Source organism: Lepidochelys kempii, chromosome 9 (genome assembly GCF_965140285.1).
Source record: "Lepidochelys kempii isolate rLepKem1 chromosome 9, rLepKem1.hap1, whole genome shotgun sequence".
Taxonomy (NCBI): domain Eukaryota; kingdom Metazoa; phylum Chordata; order Testudines; family Cheloniidae; genus Lepidochelys; species Lepidochelys kempii.
The window spans coordinates 15,426,102-15,447,206 of record NC_136388.1 but is presented as its reverse complement, the minus strand read 5'-3'; the positions used below and the strand labels follow the sequence as shown (position 1 = coordinate 15,447,206).

General features: G+C 41.7%; 1 protein-coding gene and 1 long non-coding RNA gene across 5 annotated transcripts; one reads left to right on the top strand and one right to left on the bottom strand.

The window, feature by feature from the left end:
- Nucleotides 1-225: 225 nt before the first annotated feature.
- Nucleotides 226-12,615, bottom strand: TNFSF10 (TNF superfamily member 10). Of its 3 annotated transcripts, XM_073359371.2 has the most exons (5): nucleotides 12,319-12,599; nucleotides 7,949-8,101; nucleotides 6,006-6,051; nucleotides 5,086-5,178; nucleotides 226-4,398 (listed from the first exon to the last, which is right to left on the bottom strand). In XM_073359371.2, exons 1-5 carry the CDS (start codon nucleotides 12,442-12,444, stop codon nucleotides 3,947-3,949), a joined length of 870 nt encoding a protein of 289 aa, XP_073215472.1. In that variant the 5' UTR covers nucleotides 12,445-12,599; the 3' UTR covers nucleotides 226-3,946. The 3 variants fall into 3 exon arrangements, 2 of the variants coding, with proteins under 2 accessions (XP_073215472.1, XP_073215473.1); XR_012160730.2 differs by lacking the exon at nucleotides 6,006-6,051 and having other exon boundaries at nucleotides 4,313-4,398; nucleotides 12,319-12,611; XM_073359372.2 differs by lacking the exons at nucleotides 226-4,398; nucleotides 6,006-6,051 and having other exon boundaries at nucleotides 5,036-5,178; nucleotides 12,319-12,615.
- On the top strand, nucleotides 11,586-18,192 carry LOC140917165 (uncharacterized). Of its 2 annotated transcripts, XR_012160732.2 has the most exons (3): nucleotides 11,608-11,892; nucleotides 12,176-12,495; nucleotides 15,902-18,192. It is a non-coding gene; the product is annotated as an uncharacterized LOC140917165 (long non-coding RNA). The 2 variants fall into 2 exon arrangements; XR_012160731.2 differs by lacking the exon at nucleotides 15,902-18,192 and having other exon boundaries at nucleotides 11,586-11,892; nucleotides 12,176-14,410.
- Nucleotides 18,193-21,105: the final 2,913 nt, after the last annotated feature.

Here is a 21,105-nt window from a genome sequence, read left to right as displayed (position 1 = left end):
GGGATTACCAGCTGGGATCAGGAAGCAACTTCCTCATGTCACGATATTGCAAAATTACATGCATTATGGGCCTTGCACTGAAGTCAACAGAGAACTCACTCTCTGACTTCACTGAGAATTGGATCAGGCCCATACATATCTCACTGTCAAGATATCAGATTAAGTGAGATGTTGTTATGGCAGCCTTAAAAGAACAAGAGTAATAATTAAAAGACAAAATAAGCATTTACTAAAAACATTTTATATAAAAAGTATGTACAAAAATTACAATTTTTTTATCGAAAAGTTAGTGTTATTGCAGCTGCACACGCACAATGAACACAAAGAACTATTTGCTACATTTACCGTTGAAAGTCAAGAGGGTAACGAGGCTGGGGGAATGAGAGAGTGAATCCACACACAGAAATAGTAAAAACATCTATTTGTCTTCAAATGAGTCCTTGTCAGATATTGCTCGTTAGTTTTTCACCAGGCTGTGTGTCTTTGGATTACTGGGAAATAAAATACAATTATTCAGTCTACTCCCTGTTGTGCTACATATATTCTCCCAGAATGGAGTGACATAAAAATGTGTACATATGGAGAGGAAAAAGGTTGGAAATGCCTGGGAGCACTTCCTAAATAAAATTGGGCCCATTATTATATATCAAGTTGCAGAGACAAAGTGATGAAAAACATCTGTGTGTAGTAGATACTACTATCTGTCTTAAGTTACTGTCAGCTATGAATTTGTGCACAGCCCCTATGGCTTCTTCCCAATTCTTTTCCATCTGTGTCTCTCTGAGCTCTATAGACTTTTTCTTAATCATACGTATGGTTTTCACTTTTAGGCTACAACTAATATATCTGAAATTCTCTCACAGTTAAGAATTTTTTTAAAAAAAACAAGCACCTAAAATAACTGGACTTTGAAAAAACCCCATTATTTTATTTGTATGCTTGTAGTTGAGTATGTTGCTGAGGAGTTAAATAATATGAGCCTGATTCAGGAAATGAAGTCTATGGGACTACTCAGTTTGTAAAGTGAAGTACATATATAAGACTTTGAAGAATCAGGGACAGAAACTAGATCTGGAGGGAGCTGTTTAATGCAGTCTTGTACTACTCTTGTATTAAGTAAGAGCACTGTGTCAGCTGAATCAAAAATTAGAACTGGGAAGAAAATTTGGATAAAAGTTGTCTGGAAATAATTTTCTTTTGAAAATTTATTAAGCTAAAAACTGAACTCTGTAGTTTGAAAATTAGTCAGTTTTGTGAAAAATAAACACAGTATATCCTAATCGGATTGGATCAGATTATGCTGGCCTTCCTCTCACTGAATAATATCTAAGGGGTTGGTCCTGCCCCATGAAGTTTTTTGCACTGATCTGAATGGGAGCAGGGTCAAGTCCTTACTCCACAAACAATTTCATTGAAAATCAATGGACCAACTTGCAAAGTAAGACCTCGCTCGTGGAAACACCTACACTCAGGCTTAACTTTATGCACTAAGAGTACTTACAAGATTGGGACCTAAAGTATTATGTAATATGAGTAAGGGCAGCAAAATCTGGCCCACGCTTAACTAGATAGACCCGAAGTATCTACACCAGTGTAAATCAGGAGCAGTTCAATCAAAGTCAGTGGTGACCAGCGTGAAACTAGTGCAAATTCATACTGTATTCAAGATTAGGAAGCCACCAAATAAAGCTAAAAACTCTGTGGTCTGGACTTGGAGAATTCTTAGATAATGCTTCAAAGGACTAGCTGAGAAAAATATATAACGTATAGGAGACATGACTGCACCGCAAAGCCAGCTTCTCCAGTAAGCGCTGGAGCAATTCACAGAATTGGTTACTGTTGAAAATAACATATTTTCCTCCGCGTAGAAACAGGAAACACAGACTGGAATAATGGTTTCGAATCTCAACCTGCTTGTGCTTTTTTCTTCTCACCAGTCAAAACAAAGAGATTGCTGTCAGTTCTTTTCTTGCTGTTCACAGGTAAGGTAACTAGAGTGACTGGCGTGCCTACCTTTCTGATGTATATAGACAAGGCAAGTGAGGCGACTGACGCACATTCATTCCCTGTTTGCCATCAAGAAGGTAGTAGGGTGAAGGGTACACCTGTCTTTCCTGTAAGCCATGGACAAAGTAAGGCCGTTTGCCGACTTTCTTCATTTTATGACTCCTGAGGCAAGCTTATTATATCAAAAAATATAGGGCCAAATTCTCTACTGGCTTAATTCTGTTTATTTTGATTTACATCTGCAGAGAATTTGGTCCATATGACTTCCTTGCCCCACTTGCCTTTCACTCCCTCTTTCTTTCAGAAATATATGGTCTTTCCTGGGCTAGATCTGTAGCTGGTGTAAATTGGTGCAGCTCCACTAAAGTCACTGGAATGGTGCTGACTGTTGTACGCTACCCGAAGATCTGGCTCTCCTGCCTATTTCTTAACAGAACTTTAACTTTTGAAAACCAGTTCTAATCTTACAGCTAACCAATCTAATATTCAGTCCAGGTAGAAAAATAAATGCTATGTCGTCCCCACGCAACCCTGCAAATAAAACAAAAATCTAAACAGTATTAGCTAAAATCAGCCCATGCTGAAGCAGAGATAGTCACGTATCCTCTCCAGGAATGAGAATGTTCTCCTTCAAATCCAAGCTAATTATTCTGCATCACATCATGTTCCATGGCATCAAGCCAATCAACATGAAAGAACCACGTCATGTCATGCTTGATGTGAGACAAATAATGTAGTCCTCTGAATGCAACATTTAAAGGAAAACACTTGGGTTCTGGATCAAATTTTCAGTAAGTATAGAGTGAATCCATATTTGAACATGCTGTAAGTGTGGTGAAATCTCTGCAGTACAATGTTAGTCAACTAAGCAGGGATTATCAAAATGTACTGGGAACTCAGAGTATTGACTTACTGATTTCAATGGCTCTGCTGTGCCACTTCATTTTTCTGTCATCTATGCAACATCCAAATGAAGACAAAAATAACCAGGCTGTGATCCCAGGCAGCACTTAAGCACATGTTTAACTTTAAGCACATGAGTATCCCATTGATTTCAAATGGAGTACTTGCATGTCAAAGTTAAGTATAGGTTTCAGAGTAGCAGCCGTGTTAGTCTGTATTCGCAAAGAGAAAAGAAGGACTTGTGGCACCTTAGAGGCTGACAAATTTATTTGAGCATAAGCTTTCGTGAGCTGTAGCTCACTTCATCGGATGCATTCAGTGGAAAATAAAGTTAAGTATGTGCTTAAATGCTACTGTAGTTTAATTGTTTGCTAGCCTTTCATTTTAGGAAATCTAAGATTCAAACATAGGGCCTGATCCTGCAAACCTTATTCTCAAGAGTGTAGTCCAACTGGCATCAGAGGGACTTCTGCTCATGTAAAGATTACTCACGGGAGAAAGAGTCAGCAGGATAGGGTCCAAAGTGTCGTTCATGATAAAATCCATTTTCCAGCCTCAATCGAATCCCCTCTACAAGTCGATTGTCTCCATCTTGTCCCTATGCAAATCCACCGTTCCTGCAGAGGGACTGCCACAAATGAGGTTTTGAGATGCTTTGGTAGAGTGGCATGAGGAACCTTGGATAGTGCCTGCCTGCACTTGATCCGGTCCTAGCCAAAGCTATTCATCTTTGACACGTTAAAATCCAGGCAAGCCCTAGACCACTAGCATGTTTCGGGATCTGCTGTGCTGTTATACAAGGCACAGTCATATGCAGCTGCAGCCACCTGCTGCTCTTCCATATTATGATCTGTTGCGATCATTTCTCAGAGCAATGAAACCTTTCACAGGATGAATTCACAGTTGGGATTCTTGGGTTGTCACTGTTGCTTTGAAGTCACTGTATTGTCACAGTGGCTTCCTCCCCTCTCTGCCACCTTAGATTACAGAATTAAAAAAATGATTTCCTTTGGGAGTCTGGTTTTCTGTTAATCATTTAGCTGATCAAAAAGGCTCCAAAAAAACTTGCTTCTTTGTCCATGTCAACCATGTCCTCATTACTGACAGAGACAAAAATCCTATCATCCCTTTTCAGCTGAAATACTCCACCTTGATATATGGAATAAAGTCCATATTCTGCCTTTTTAGACCAGCAGCTAGTTCTTGCACTTTTCATGAGCAGGATAGGCTCTGGATATGTTGTCAGTTTGTAAACATACTGGACCATTTGCTTAGGGTTTCTGATTTGTGCTAATAGATCTGATTCTGAATCCTCGTTCTCAGGTTCACGGAATCGAAAGTAAGTTTGAGAGTAGATGTAATAAAACCCTGTTCTGGGTATGATTAACTCCCCATTTTTCAACTCCACATTATAGAGGAATGAATGGTCTTTCCTTGAGGGTTCCCAGGTATTTATTTTCTGCCCAACACCTCTTCTGGATGAGAAATCTATTCGAGGGGGAAAAAAATAGATAAGAATATAGAGCTAAATAATGCTGTGTGCAACAAAGTCCACTGTCTCTTAGCTGATGTGACTGTTTTTCAAAAACTAAATAAGAGCAATGGGCCAGATCCTGCTTCAGATGGCCCAACCTCTCTTAAAAGGTATGTCTTCACTTGCTGGTAGATCAGCACTGCTGCAATCGATGCGATGGGAGAGCACTTGAGTACTCCACCGCCTTGAGAAGTGTAAGGGAAGTAATAGTCTGTTCTATTTTTTTATGATGTGCCTTTCACCATAGCTTCTAGGCCCTTATACACATATCTTTCTCCAAAAAGACACTGCAAAGGGGATAGACAAAGTTAGGAAGAGGGAATTTTAATTAAAAAAAACAACTAAAGATATAAAAGGAAGGTGCACCATAGATCCCAAGTTGAATGGGGTTGATACTACAACCAGAGTGAGCTGAAGAATTATTCTGACCAAAACCAGAAAATCTTTTATTTTTTTTAAAACCTTCCCTGTTTTCTGGCCAAAAAATGTCATTAAGTCCCTGAGAAACAAGCAGAAAAGGGTGCCTAGAATAATCAGCAGTCAATATTCATTTCTGGAAAATTGCAAAGCACACACATTCAGTGATCTTTCCCTAGTTGGTATCCGTTTTCTTCCTTTATCAATATAGCAAAATATCTTACTTGATGTGGATAGAGAGCTCTTCTTATTGCGGCTTCCAGTTAAGTGAGCTGCTATTCTGTGTCCATGGTGCTGAGATCCCTGTTCTTCAGTTCCTGGAAGAGTTAGAAAAATTTCAGTTACATGAAGATGAGAAATAACCAAACAACAAAGCCATTGTTATCTCCATGGAAATATGTGACTGTCTAATTACTAAATTGACAGTATTTGAGGATTTATGTGTTTGTCAAAATATTTTATTTGACCAAGTCAATGAGAGATTGAAGTGTAATGGTTGATATGGTCAAAATTTCTCAGAACTTCCCATACTCTCTTTGAAATGCCTTTTTAAGCCTTCTATATGTCGTGTCCCTCCTCTCCCCCCACAAAAAAAAACAGTGCCCAAACACCCTATACTAAAAATAAGTATGTGCTCCTGGAAAGGCTAAATATCTTTTAAGGACAAATTCTGTAGTCTTTACTCAAGCAAAATTTCCTCTGACTTCTTGAGCCAGAATGCTTCCTGATAGTCCTCCTGGGGTGTAAGGCCCTGCATCAGTTTCAGAGGAGAGCTGTGCCCAATCCTTAATTAATATAGCTGCACAACAACAAAGTACTATTTGTTCTCTGAAGCACAGAGAGGTTAAATAAATAGCATAAAATCCCTGAATCAGAGACAAGAACAGAAGCCAGGCGCTTTTCCTGAAACCTGGTTCCATGTTCTAATACCTTGACCACATTTTCTGACAGCTTAATATGGCTCTTAAAATAATACCAACAGCTACTCATTTCCCATGCTTTGCTGCAGAAGAACTGGACAACTGAGTAAGAAATTAGGAACTATTCTCTACAACTGGAAAACATGTATGGAACCACTGCACATCTGCTACCATCACAGTTTTTCTTTTTTATGTGCTAAATAAATGTGTTACATTAAAAATACCTTTCACCGCAGATGAAATGTTTTCCTCATAGTTTCTTGATATCATCTGCAAACACACGTAAAGAAAACCGTTTTCTTTCTGGGAAATCAGTAGAGCAGTGACAAAGATGCCAGAAACACAACTATTCCACATACTCTTATATGCCACATAACTGAGCAAACTCCAACATTTGACCATCAAGCAAATTTTATTTCTATTTGTAAATAAAGGCGGACATCAAAAGGAAACTGTATCATTAATTTCTCACAGCAAACTGTTTTGCAATAATTTTAAATATCTGGGGCCAAATTGCAACGGAGCTCATCCAATTGAGTGTTAAAGTTCTTTGGAAAATCTGGCACTCAGTAAGAGGAAATATAGAGTTCATGGCATCAGATTCTGCTTGCAATTACTCCAATGTGGATCTGGAGTAATTTGGTTGTGGAGTAATTCACTGGGGATACTCCAGATTAACCCTGGTACAACAGGGGTGAATTAGATCCAGTGGTCTTCACTAGGAGCCCCCTGGAGTCAGTGGCAAAACTATTGATATATAAATAACAGCAAGAATATACACACAGCCACTTTCAGGGCTAACACTTTAGTCATTCGGGGTGTGAAAAAACACACCCCTGAGCGACAAAAGTTTTAGCACTGAAAATGCCAGTATAGACAGTGCTTTACATGGCTTCCGGCGATAAAGCTACCACCCCTCATTCAGGGTGGTTATTTTTGATCACCGGGAGAGCTCTCCCCCGGCGATAAAACGTGACTACGCTGCCCATGTCACGGTGCTACCTCAGCCATGCTGTAACATGGACAGTGTAGGCATACCCTTCGGTACTGTAGTAAATCTCATACCTTGCTCTCAGTCAGTCTATCACAAAACTTACATTCAATATCTTGGACTAAGACTCTTGTGAAAATTTCCTGGCTTTCTTGAGGTTTTAATCAGATCCCACCTTATTTTCATGTAATTTTGATGTTTATTAAGCAAAAATCTTTTGTCACTTGAAGCCATCACTATTTCTCCAGTGTAACTCATGGTTCCAGCCTCATGGGAAGGGTATTTTGAATACACTGAAATAGCAATACAGTTTCCATTGAGCCATGATGGCTCCTCAATTGTAATATCACCATGAGAACAACAAAATCATTGTCATCTCCATGGAAATGTAAGAGACACTGCCATTATCCAAGGAATACTGAGGTTACAGAATGTAATGGCTCTGGATTTCTTGATCTGCATTTCATTGACCCAAAAGGTTTCTTTCTAGCATAGTGTTTATATGGATTTTGGAAACAGCTACTATATGCATATGCAGCGGTTGCTTCTCTAGGAAACAGTCTGAATCCTAAGTGTCTTTCCAGTGGTAGCAATGTTTACAAGTTGTTGTGCAGACAGGGTGACGGGCCTTTTTCCAACTATGTTGTATAACTGCAGGACTGCACTGGTGCAAAAAAAAAAATATTTATGAATTTTCCCCATTGCAGAAACCTACTAAGTTAATATAGTGAGCCAAATTCTGCTCTCAGTTATACCACTGACATTTGGAGTAACTCTGTGGACTTCAGTTTGGGCCAATATTTTATTTAAAACAGACCTCCAGTGCATCATCATATAATAACTAAATCAATATTAATTTACTAGATCAGTATTTCTCATCCTTTTCAATTTGGCAACCCCTTATTCAAAGTAAAACTTCTTCACAATTACATTTGTGTTAAAAGTAAGAGTAAAAAAAAAGTATCAATGATAAGCATATATAATTTATTAGTGTGTGTGTGTATTTTAAAAGGCTGACACAGAATACCTGAACTGAATTGCAATTTGACCACTAACATGCAAGGAAACAGTTTGGGATTTGTGTTTTATTTCACTAGTTGGAGCTTAACTCTCTGAATCATCTGGATTGTTATAACCAAGCTCCACTGTTTAGTCTGTGTGAAAGTTCCAAAGTACCTTTTTAATTAACTTTCCTAGTTGCCACTTCACTTGCCAGCAGGGGTCACTCTCTCTTTCTTCATTTTCATTTAGATCCACATGTCTTATGAAAGTTCCGAGATCTTCCCCAGTGAGACAAGCAATGCCGCTCTTGGAATATGTGTCCTGGAGCTGTGGTAGAAGGCAATAAACTAGTTAATTCACTTAACGTGCAGATATATGATGTATTTCTAAAACTCCTGTGTTTAGGAAAACCCTTTCTGTTCTAAGTAACACCAATATGCTACAGCAAGTAATGATTTTATAAAGGAGAGTTAATCCTGTCTTTATATATTTATTTAGTTACAACCAGATACCTGATATGCAAGAATACACTTACATTTTTATCTCTCTGGTCATAAAGTGAACATTCAGAACTCAGCTGAATAAGTTTATGCATTTGCAATATCTACGTCACTAATGCTGAGAATTATTTTATCAGCTCTAACACTGTTAGAATTTAGTTCCTTTACACAAGGGATCTTCCTACACTGAGGACTGAAGATAAGCCTGAAAATCAGCTGACACTGCTGCCCCACTAACACTGAATATGAGCCCGCACATCAGCCACTAACCCACTCCCCATGTCTGCACTTTGGACAAATTCCACCCCAGATTCAAATCTTGCAGCTTGGGGCATTTTCTATAATGGAAGGGGGCTAGAAGACCACATTCCAAACCCCTTCCCTATGAATTTTGAGGAAGCAGGCACTCGGATCTGATTCCACATCTCAGTCTTGTGACTTGGGCCCTTCTCTACATCATTCAGCTATCTAAAGAGATCATTCCTTCTTCTGAGGTGTAAAGAGAGAGTGAAATCAGGGCCCCACTCAAGTCAATGGCAAAAGTCCCAACGTCTTCACTGTGGTCAGGAATAACTTTCCTAGGTATAGTTTAAAAGTAGTAGTTTCAATAGTTTAAAATAATAAAGAATAGAGTGAACAACAAAACCCTTCCTCAAGCTCTGCTGCTTCTGCAGGGGATAATAATAACCCATTATCAAAACTGAAGCTGGCATTTGTTGCTTAATGCAAGAACACAGTAACCTAAGCAGCCTAGAGAGAACTCCTGTAAATTTACAGAACTCAGTGATTCATCATCATCATCATCCACAACCCCTGTTAAAACCTGTATGCCAGTAAAGTTTGGAAAGGAAAGAAACCAGTGAACATACAAAGCATTCAGACGGGCTTCTTCTTCTTGATTTAATAGTTTAACTTCAACCATTCCTATCTTAAAGGATTTTTTTGTTTGTTTGTTTGTTTGTTAATTTGCTGCCTCTGGATGTTAATTTACTTAACATGTCACAGTTTCAACTATCCTTCAAGCTTGGAACATTCAGCATCAGAGAACCAGGAGGACTGTTCTTGACCCCTCCCCCCACCATTCCCATCCTGTCCTGTCTGCTTGAAAACAAAGGAGGCAAGCCACAGATTTCCCGCTTTAGCAGGATGGAGAGAATTCACCCATCTGACCCTACAAATCTGACCTCACTTAACCTGAAGCTCCTGACCTTTGTGCAGCAGCATCTACAGAGCATTCCCTTATGTTTAAAAATACTACCGTATTCTATAATCATTGATGCAAAATGCTCTGACTGACAGGAGTATCCCTACAGGCTTCTGGATCATTACTGCAGAATAGGGTAGTATTATTAATATAAGATTTCTTACTTTGGGAACGTTACTTAAATTGATGGAAATAAGCTATACAGATATAAGCACCTTTATACTAGTGCAACTGCATCCATGCTAAGGGATTGGTTTTTAAACCAATTTAATTAAATTGGTACCAAACTTGTGTGTAGACCAGCCCTTACCAAAGCACTCTCCTACCAGATCTAGGGACCAGGAAAGGAGAGGGCACTTCAAAACTTTGCTCTTCAACCTGGAAGCAAACAGTACTGCTTTTTGCTTACTTGTCACACACCTAGCCCCTGAGAAAACTTTACTGTACTAGTACCTGGCATTGCTGCAGCAACTTGCACCCACAGAGTTTAATGCACTCTGCAAACACGAATGTGGCAGGGAAGTATTAATATTCGCATTTTAGAGGTTAAGGAAATGGAGGCACAGGACGTTATGAGGCTTAATCAAATGATATTTGTACAGCACTTTGAGATCCATTGAGGGAAGGTGTCACAGAAATGTTAAATGGAGCATTATTAGTGAAATATTTCTACAAGGTCATCCATTATCTAAGGGCAACATCTGGATTATGCTTTTAAAGTCAATGAAGTCTATTTTCTTCACTGTCCTATATCCTGGATGTGTAATCAACTCTACCGTGCATCCTAAGTCTGTCACTGCTTTTCAACACTCCCCTCCCATAAGCCAAACTAGGCTGTTCAAAAAGCTTTATCCATTTTAGGAACAACAGATGGTTACATTTAGCTAATCAGATGACTATCCATGTAGACTGAGAAAAATTACCTAGCATTAAATAAGATTTTTAATTTGTACTGACAGCTGAAAGGATCTGACACCTGGCTAGTGATGACTATTTGACAGAAGTCTCAAAATACAGATACTATGAAACGGCAAAAAGAAGGGAAAAGAGGGACCAGGCTCACTAATAAATATCACTAATCATAACCCACATGTACAATAAAGGTAACAAACTGTATTTACAGTTCTAATATAGCAGTGCCTTACATCTGTGTGTAGGAGAACAAAAAGGACATGTAATAGAGACACCATGTAATATAATTATGCAGATACCTAGGCTATTTTCAGCCCAACAGAAATTCCCTTCAAGGTGAGGGGAGCTCGCCTTCACACCACAAAGGGGTTAGTTATTCTCCTGCAATCATAAGAGCTATATCTGAGGTACAAATTGTTGGAGGTGGTTTATTTGGGCTAGTAGAGTACCCTTTCAAAAGTTCAAACCATACCTATTTGGAGGAAAAGCAACTAGGTGAAGGTGCTGTGTTTACTAATTGCTCATGTTCAAAAGTTTGATAACAAAGAACTTTGAACCAAGTATATGAGGGTTGGAACAACTTTGGGTACTCACCAGAACAGTGTAACCTATTTTCTTAAGACAAATGTGATGTTTCTGTAAATCCTTAATCTCACCAGATATGAAGCTATCAGAGCAACAAACTCAGCAGACAGGTCCCCAGTTTTATCCACTCAGGAAGTCTGGTACGGATTGTAGAATGGTGCAAATCATCAGATAAGAATTTCCCAAACCATCTGATTGAGCCATCTCAAAAGAAGCTGTGAGTAGAGTACTACTAAATTTTGCAGGTGGTAAATTCAAGGGTTGCAATAATATTTTATATTTATACAGCACCTTTAAAATACAAGGATCTCAAAACCCTACAGAAATGATAGACGTAGAATGCTGCTTGAGTGTAGCCACCTCTGGAGTTAGGGAGAGCACCCAGATGGGACAGCACAGTATAGTAGAGATGGCAGGATAGGAAACGTGGATGGACAAACCCACTACCCCTGCAGAACTGCCCTGGGGTCATGAATGTCCATAGAGGACCCTGGTTTTTAAAGTCTTGTGCCAAAGTCAACCCGCCCAACATTGCGTGGAACTTCGATTACCTACTTAAGAAAAGGTAAATGGCTGAGCTGATGCTTCCAGGATATGAACCTTTGGTTGCAGGGAGTGCAAAACACAGCCCACTACACAGACATTCCCCCAGCTCTCCGCGTGGGGGGCAAGGATCAGCTTGTGGTCGGCCTGAGATTCTATCAGGATTAGTCACTGTCTGAAAGCGAAGTATTGCCGTTGGGGTTGTTTTTAAGCCTGGGTGACTATTCGGGTGAGAAAGCTGACTCCCCTTCTAGCCCCGAGCACGGCCCGTGTCCGGCAGTGCCGAGCAGGCACCAACCGGAGCGAGGAAAGAGCAACTTTGGAACATTAACGAAAAGCACCTTTCTGCTTCGGCGGGGAAATAGAAATATACGGTGAGTTTTAAAAAACTTCTCTTTTCGTGGCCTTTGTATTCCGCACACAGAGCAAACAAGCCCCGCCAAGCAGCAAAACAAGCCCACCCAGCCTAACCCATTTCTCCCACAATGAAAGCAAAAGCTCTGAATCGCTAAGGCTTTCCTGCTAAAATAAACATTGCCAAACTACCGTTCACCTAGGGCCCAGTCCTGCTCCCTGTAAACGCTGGGGGTGTTGCCACTGCCGTCAGCGGGAATAGGATCACTCGTGCATGAGCCCCTCCAACCTTCCTTTGAACAGGACAAGGGGCATACCCGACGCATCCCGCCCCACCCCCGAACAGATCTGCAGCGAGAGCGAGACAGGGAGAGAAGGAGGCCAAATCAGCCTGCAGATGGAGCCGCGCTGGATCCGACCCCCTGGCTCACCGCCGTGGTACGCACCTGTTTCAGCTCATTAGTGAAGTAAAGGAAAGTCACCGCCACGCAAATGGATTGCAGCAGCACAGCGGAGATCAGCACGAGCCCACAGGTCTGGCCGGCGCTGGGGCCAGCCGTCGGCAGCATCATGGTGGCTGTGCGCGCACAGGGAAGACCCACAAGACTGGGAGAGCCAGCAAGGCAAGGGCGGTTGTTATTGTTGGCTTTGTTTGAGGTGGAGCTCTTCCTGGTTGAGCAGGGCTGTAGACTTTGTCTCTCGTCCACCCCCCTTAGAGGATTTCCCTGCTGGCTGCTCTCCAGGAAATAGGGAGGGGGGAGGGGAAGAGGGGAGACGGCACAACAACAACAATCCTAAAGTCTGCACATGAAAAAAGTACAGCCACAAAAATCCAGCTTTCGTGTTTGCAAAACCGGTCTGTCCTTGAGCTCTGCTTTCTTTGCTGTATAGGCAGTGCTGCTGGAAAACAGACTGGGGGGTGAATATCATTTAAATAGCTTGTGAATAGCTACGCCTTTGAGCAACCCTTTCTTTGTTCCTTGTAAAGCTATAATTTCTGCCACATGCTAATACAGAGCCTGATTCGCTTGGCTCACCAGTTTTACACCTGCCTAACCCCATTGAGTTCAATGGAGTTGTGCCAGATTTACATCAGAGGGAGTGAGGTCAGAATTAGACTCTTAGGTGTATTGAAAATGCAATAAAAAAGCAACACCAAGATGCTGTTCTCCTCCATGTTGCAAGGCCAAATCCCCTCTTCCCCCTCCCTTCAAAAAAAAACCACAGGGTAGGTTGGAAAAAGAAGGTACTGAAAAAAGGTCCTTCACGGAAGGGGAGCAGCAGTGGTTCTCAGCTGCCTGGCAGCCTCTGCTGGCAGTATGATCTGGGGACAGGGCTGAGGGGAAATGGATGTGGGGGAGGGTAAGGGCCCTTCACAGCATCATTCTACCTTCAACCTGCGGAGAGTGTGCAGTGTAAGATATTGCTGACTTTGCCCTCCTGAACTTACCCTGGGTTTCCCCTCCTCACATTGGACTATTCTTTGAGGGGCATTTTTGGGCAGCTGCCATTAGAGAGCCATTGGAACATGACTCCTAAGAAACTGGGCTTCTGTGCAAATGCCCAAGCCATAAGCTCTGAATTCCACAAGATTTCTTGGAGCTTCAAGAAGATGAAGACCTCTTGAAAGAACAGTATGTAGGAATTGACATGTGGAATTGACATTCATGGAGATTCCTGGCCTTACTGAGGTTCTCCTGTAAGATAGCCTTTACCTGTAGCGTTGACTGGCACCTTAAAGACTAATGGATTTATTTGGGCATAAGCTTTTGTGGGTAAAAAAACCACTTCTTCAGATGTCTTCTTATGCCCAAATAAATCCGTTAGTCTTTAAGGTGCCACCGGATTCCTCATTGTTTTTGTGGATACAGACTAACACGGCTACCCCTCTGATACCTGTAGAGTTGGTGATTCCAGTCAGCTTGCTGGTGGATTGAGACCACCCCACTGGCTATTAGTTCCCTCCCAAATCAGTCTTGCCTGCCCCAAGCAATTTTGATTCTTTTCATGTGCTGCCTGCTTTTTGAGCCTTTAGCTTTCCTTTGTCCACAACCGTGAGAGCCAAGCAGGAGATTTTCAAAAGCCCCTCAGCAATTTAGGATCACAAGACTCACTGACTTTCAGTAGGATTTGTATTTAAGGGATTTAGGCACTTTAGAAAATCTCCAGTCTAGAAACTCTTCACTTTTTATATGAAATATGAGATTCTTACATAATCACCTGACTCCAGAATCTGGGGCTTTAAGAGCAACATCAAATATCATGAGACTTATGATAAATGAAAGTTGACAGCACTGCCTCCCTTCTTCATTTCCTCCCGACACTCCTCCATCCCTGCCTTGCTGGCAGGCTCAGTAGAGAAGACTCCCCTTCTACCACTAAAGTTGGTTCCTTCAGGTCCGGGTTTTGGTACTTTGGCTGAGTTCTGTGGGCAAGCTGATATGGCTATTGTGACTATTCGCACTCTAGTCTCCAGGGCTGTCCCTCACAAGCACTAAATTCACTTTAAAAAGATAAAACAAAACACGATTTCCAAGAGCTTTTGTTTATATGTGTTTACCAAAGCATCTGCTGCTACTAGTTCTCTCATAGATGATGGAGCCACCATAGTCTGTGTGTGGAGGGGTGTGTGTGGGGGGAAGCATGTCTTCTCTTTCCCCTCCAACTTCTCTATTTAAACTCTGAAAACTGTGTCTCTTCTACTCAGACTTTGTTCACACTAGCAAGTTGTACCTGTAGAGTTAAAGCAGTACAATTCCCCTTAGTGCGGATGCAGTTATTCTGATACGAAGGTGCTATAAAGAACTGCCTTAAGTCACCTTCGTACCAGTATAACTGCATCCGCACTAGGGACTGTAGCAGTATATGGGTAAAAAAAAAAAAAAAATCGCATCCCTAACTGACATAGTATAAAAACTATGTAGACCAGGCCTCAGAGGTACTGTAGCTTTGAGGAGGTGTGTGACAGACAGTGCCAATATGGATCTATTGACAATGCAGATGGTTGTGGTTTGAAATCCACAGCAAGACCTGAATTTACTTTATTTTGACATTTCAGAACTATATTAGGGTTAGAGACTGTCCTGTCAGACAGGTACCCCAATGACAACCTTATATTTGTTCAACACATGAGAGGCCTACAACACGGCCTTGGGCACCACCCTTTCTTCTTGACAGATTTAGCCAGTGAAGCTGTACCAGAGAAATTTCAGTAGTGGGGCAGGTCAAAACAGCTGAGAAAATTGTGTTAGGATGAACTTGCCAATAGGTGATTGGAAGCAAAAAGTCTGTGTGCTAAATGCTGTAGCATTCAGATTTTTATTGTATCTCCCTCTCCCCAATTTGGAAACTCCCATCCCATTTCCAGAGAAACAGGACTCTCTGCCCAAGGTTTACTGTCCAAATAGAGTGGAATCAAAAGTGAAAGTAGAATAGATTTCACAGAAAGTTATAAGGCGCGCCGGGTTAGGGATTCATTCTTCATCTTGCATTTTGGGCCCTTCTATGGCCTCCCAACAGACTTCCCCCAAATCTGCAAAGTTAATGGGACTAATCATATGAGTAGAGCTACTCATGCATGTGTCTGTTGGAACAAGGTCTTTAGACTGTACGGTGCCCCCAGTGTAGGGCCATGTCCTCCTATTGTTGTTCCTTATAAGCTCCATGCACATTTATGATGCTGAATAAGTGATAAATAATAACAGGAATAAATGGTACCCCCAGTGTCCTTATTTAAAACCAAATTAATAAAGTTCACATTGAAAAAGAAAGGTGTGAAAAAAGATAAATAACATTCAAAGGCTTTTCCCCAAAAAATGATGGTGTCACATTTCATTTTGAATTTCCAAATTTCACTAACAAAAAAGACCCCATAAAATTGTATGGGTTTTCACACTAAGGTAGGATAATTTGGGAGGAAAATCAGCCCATTTTCACTATAAAATAGACATATTTAAGAGGGAAAATTGCACTCATTTTAAAGTTTCCTGTTCTGAAATTAAAATATCTTTCTTACTGTACATTGCACAGGTGAAATGTACAATTTTGCAGGTTCTGAAGGTGAAAATGACCATTCTGTGGGAATTGCACACACACTGAAACTTCTGGATTACAACATGACCTCGAAGGAATTATACAAGCTTTCATATTCCATTTAGCTAAAAACCTGTTCTGCCCTTTTGCACACTGCAGGAGCTGAAGTAGCTCACTAGCAAAAGTAATGCATCTGATCAGCCTCTGCCTAGCTGCCAAGCAATCCCTCTGTCACCCCATAAAGCCTATTCATTGACCCATGCACGGGACTTTAATAAGGGATAAACTCACTCCCTGTCCCATGACAGGATAGTGGAAGAAACCTAGGTACATAAGATCTGCATTACTCACTACACCAAGAAAACATTCTAGCTCTGCACCTCCAATCACTCTTCCCTAGATGTCTGAGCAGTAGGAATCTTCAATACCTATGCAAATCTCTGTAAAACATGCTGAAGTGTCCCTGTTTCCCCACTGCAGTGATGGCAGGCACATTTTCAGCATCATGAGGGGCATGGAGGTTCAAGTCTAATGCTGCATTCATGAAGATGAACATCATTATTAATATTTATAATATATTATTTGATTTATTATTTGCAGTGCAGTAGCACAGAGGAGTCATGGACCATGGCCCCATTGTGCAGCTGCTGAAAAAAAGATGGTCTCTGACCTAAAGCACTTACAATCTACATACCTCCAAATGCCTAACTGGACAATATGAGCCACATGCAAATGAGGCAGACTATAGTAGATGTTCTTGCATATAGGGGCTCTCTACATTGCCACTTCTTCTTAGCGACAAGGGATGTCCTGGTTTCTCCATATGACTTTACCGTTGGTGCTATGGCTGGGGCAGAGGAATCCAGCCGATCTGGAAAAGGAAACAGCACTGTGCTGTGTTGTCATTTTCTAGCTTTTCACTTCTGGAAACCATGGTCCAAATGGAACCCCTAGCTCTTTGATCACAAGTGGAATGAATCATCCCCATTTGATGCCTCAGGGCTTGTTTATACTGGGAAAGTATACAACTAAAGGTGTGACATTAATGCGCACAAGTTAAAGTGAATTAAGCCTCCCTGTGGAGTCTCTCATTCAGGAGTAAAGTGGCTTTGGTTCTCAGTTGCTTACTCCTCCTCCAGGATTAGTCCTGGCTACAACTGGGTCTCTCTATTTAGAGGTGACACAATGAAATTCACACACTAAAACAAAGAGAAATGGGTGTTTAACTAGAACCAACTTCATGTTGTTTTAGTGGCCTGTGAACTCTTGATACCAACTGTCACAAATGGTCCAAGGCTTATCTCAGTGACAAGGTGAATGTGCACCTAGGGCTCAATTTTTAAGGCATTGCCCCAGTTTGGAGGCCTGATTCTTCCCTCACTTATGCAAATAACTGCATTGAACAGCACGATTCCTGGTTCCTTTTATGCTGGTGTGAGAGGCGAATCAGGCCCTGGGGGTAGCACATCCACACATGGGAAGCACAGCCATTACTACACCCTTGACGGAGGTAGCAGTGTGTGGTTTCCTCCATGGCCAGGCAGCTCTGATGGTCACTGGAGCCATCTTCCTGCCCTCCCTGAACCTTGTGCAGTCTTGTGTTCAGGTAAACACAAAAATTGTGATTTGGACCAGCCTTCGTATGGTGAGTGCAGGGTGCTATCAAAGGCTACTTGCATACACCCTTCCTATCTTTGTATATCTGCCTAGTGACACATCCCAGCCTGGCCCCTACTTAGCATTTAATGTAGACTGTAGGTTCCTTAGAGGAGGGTCAATGGACCAGATTCTGAGCTCACTTTTCACTGTTTTTTAACCATTGCAACTTCATTAGAATTATTCCTGATTTACTCTGGTGTAAGTGAGATCAGAAATGAGCTCTATTTGCCTGTAAAATACCCTGCTCACAGGGTATTTTATTATTATTTATTAATAATAATTAATAAATTTAAGCTTGGCCTGCCTCAGTATAGGTTGGATGAGTCAATCTTTTCAGGCTGGGCACAGCTTTATTTTAAATGCCCCCAGGATAGGATTTATTTCAGAAATATCAAAATGACCTCATCAAAATGTTGTTTCAAGAGCATCAAAACGCCTCATTTTGTCTTTATTGTTTCAATTATTTTATTATATTGTATTATGCAAAATGATAAAGATTAAATGAATGCTTTGACCTTATCAAAATGAAATAATGAAACATTTCAATATTTTTGACAAAATCAATATGTTCCCTAGAAACATTTCAATTTAATCAAATACAGATTTAATATTTTCAGATGAAAAACTGTCCTGTCAGAAAAGGAGTACTTGTGGCACCTTAGAGACTAACCAATTTATTTATAAATAAATTGGTTAGTCTCTAAGGTGCCACAAGTACTCCTTTTCTTTTTGCGAATACAGACTAACACGGCTGTTCCTCTGAAACCTGTCCTGTCAGAAAATTTTCAACCAGCTCTATCAACTTTAACTAATAACTTACTTAGTGAGCAGAAATCTGTCAAAGTCAGATTCAAGACTCACTGAATTTGTCAGACCACTCTATTTATTAGCAAAGCGCTTTGCCAATGCACCCAGATATATGTGAGCCTTCTGCAAAAAGCTCAAGCCAACCCATTTATACAGACAAGCCAAAGCCAATCCAACATAGGAGACAAAAGGAAGCAGAAACTGACAAATATACATACACATCTTATTTGCATACTAATGTTTACCAATCTCCTAGCTCAGTAGGAGCTGTAAGTTAATTAGTTTGAGGACCCATTGTCTCACACTCCTTAATGTTTCTCTTCCTGACAACTACATTTCAACAAATCTTTCAAGCAGCATTTCTTTAATGAATTATAATTTCAATATAATTCATTCTACTTTCACAAATCCTAGAATAAGTAAACATGGGTGCAACTAACTATAGGCCCAAATGTGAAGTCCTCATTCAATAGGAGTGAAGTCCTGGTCCTACTGAAGTCAATTGGACTTTTGTCATTGACTTCAATGGAGCTAGAATTTCACCCTTTGTATTTAGTTCTTACTTAGATAAAACTTCTGTTCAGATAAGAACTTCAGAATTTAGCCCATTGTAAACAGAAATCACCATCCTCTTAAGCTGTAGCTGTGTTTCTCAGGGCTGTGAAAAATGTTGAGCCCTAAATGTCATGGTTAGGTTGAACTGGCCCCCGGTGCAGACGCAGCTAGGTTGACGGAAGAATTCTTCCGTCTACCTATCTGCCATCTCTCAGGCCATGTCTACACTATGAAAGTACTCCAATGTTACAGAAGTCGATTTTTGGGAACAGATTGTATAAAGTCGAGTGCATGCGTCCACACTAAGCCCATTAATTCGGCGGTGTGTGTCCACAGTACTGTGGCAAGCGTCAACATTCCGAGCGGTGCACTGTGGGTAGCTATCCCACAGTTCCCGCAGTCCCCGCTGCCCATTGGAATTCTGGGCTGAGCTCCCAGTGCCTGATGGGGCCAAAAATTTGTCACGGGTGGTTATGGGTAAATGTCGTCAGTCAACCCTCCCTCCCTCCGTGAAAGCAATGGCAGACAATCATTTTGCGCCCTTTTCCCTGGATTGCCCAAGCAGACACCATAGCATGGCAAGCATGGAGCCCGTTCAGCTCACTGCTGCAGTTATGACCATTGTAAACACCTTGCGCATTATCGTGCAGTTTATGCAGAACCAGCACCTGAAAAACCAGGCGAGGAGGCGACGGCAGCGCGATGATAAGAACATGAACACAGATTTCTCTAAAACCGCGGTCCCCAGCAATTTGGAGATCATGGTGTTACTGGGGCAGGCTCATGCCGTGGAACGCCAATTCTGGGCCTGGGAAACAAGCACAGAGTGGTGGGACGGCATAGTGTTGCAGATTTGGGATGATTCCCAGTGGCTCCGAAATTTTTGCATGTGTAAGGGCACTTTCATGGAACTTTGTGACTTGCTTTCACCTGCCCTAAAGCACAAGAATACCAAGATGAGAGCAGCCCACACAGTTCACAAGCGAGTGGCAATAGCCCTGTGGAAGCTTGCAACGCCAGACAGCTACCGGTCAGTCGGTAATCAATTTGGAGTGGGCAAATCTACTGTGGGGGTTGCTGTGATACAAGTAGCCAATGCAATCATTGAGCTGCTGCTATGAAAGGTAGTGACTCTGGGAAATGTGCAGGTCATACTAGATGGCTTTGCTGCAATGGGATTCCCTAACTGTGGTGGGGCTATAGATGGAATGCATATCCCTATCTTGGGACCAGAACACCAGGACAGCCAGTACATAAACCGCAAGGGGTACTTTTCAACGGTGCTGCAAGCACTGGTGGATCACAAGGGACGTTTCACCAACATCAACGTAGGATGGCCGGGAAAGGTTCATGACGCTTGCGTCTTCAGGAACTCTGGTCTGTTTAAATGGCTGCAGGAAGGGATTTACTTCCCAGACTAGAAAATAACCGTTGGGGATGTTGAAATGCCTATAGTTATCCTTGGGGACCCAGCCTACCCCTTAATGCCCTGGCTCATGAAGCCATATACAGGCACCCTGGACAGTAGTGAGGAGCTGTTCAACTATAGGCTGAACAAGTCCAGAATGGTGGTAGAGTGTGCATTTGGACGTTTAAAGGGTTGCTGGCGCAGTTTACTGACTCGTTCAGACCTCAGCGAAACCAATATTCCCATTGTTATTGCTGCTTGCTGTGTGCTTCACAATCTCTGTGAGAGTAAGGGGGAGACATTTATGGCGGGGTGGGAGGTTGAGGCAAATTGCCTGGCTGCTGAATATGCACAGCCAGACACCAGGGCAGTTAGAAGAGCGCAGCAGGAAGCGCTGCGCATCAGAGAAGCTTTGAAAACTAATTTCATGACTGGCCAGGGTACTGTGTCGCACTTCTGTTTGTTTCTCCCTGATGAAAACCCACCCCCTTGGTTGACTCTAAATTCCCTGTAAGCCACCTGCCCTCCCCCCCTTCGATCACAGCTTGCTTGCAAAGAAAATAAAGTCACTATCATTTAAAAAACATGTATTATTTATTAATTGATTATAAAAACAAGGTAGCCCGGGTGGGGTGTGGGAGGAGGGTAGGAGGGAAGGAAAAGGCCACTTTAAAACTTGTTGAATGCCAGCCTTCTCTTGCTTGGGCTGTCCGCTGGGGTGGAGTGGTTGGGTGCCCGGAGGCTCCCCGCCCCCCGCGTTCTTGGGCGTCTG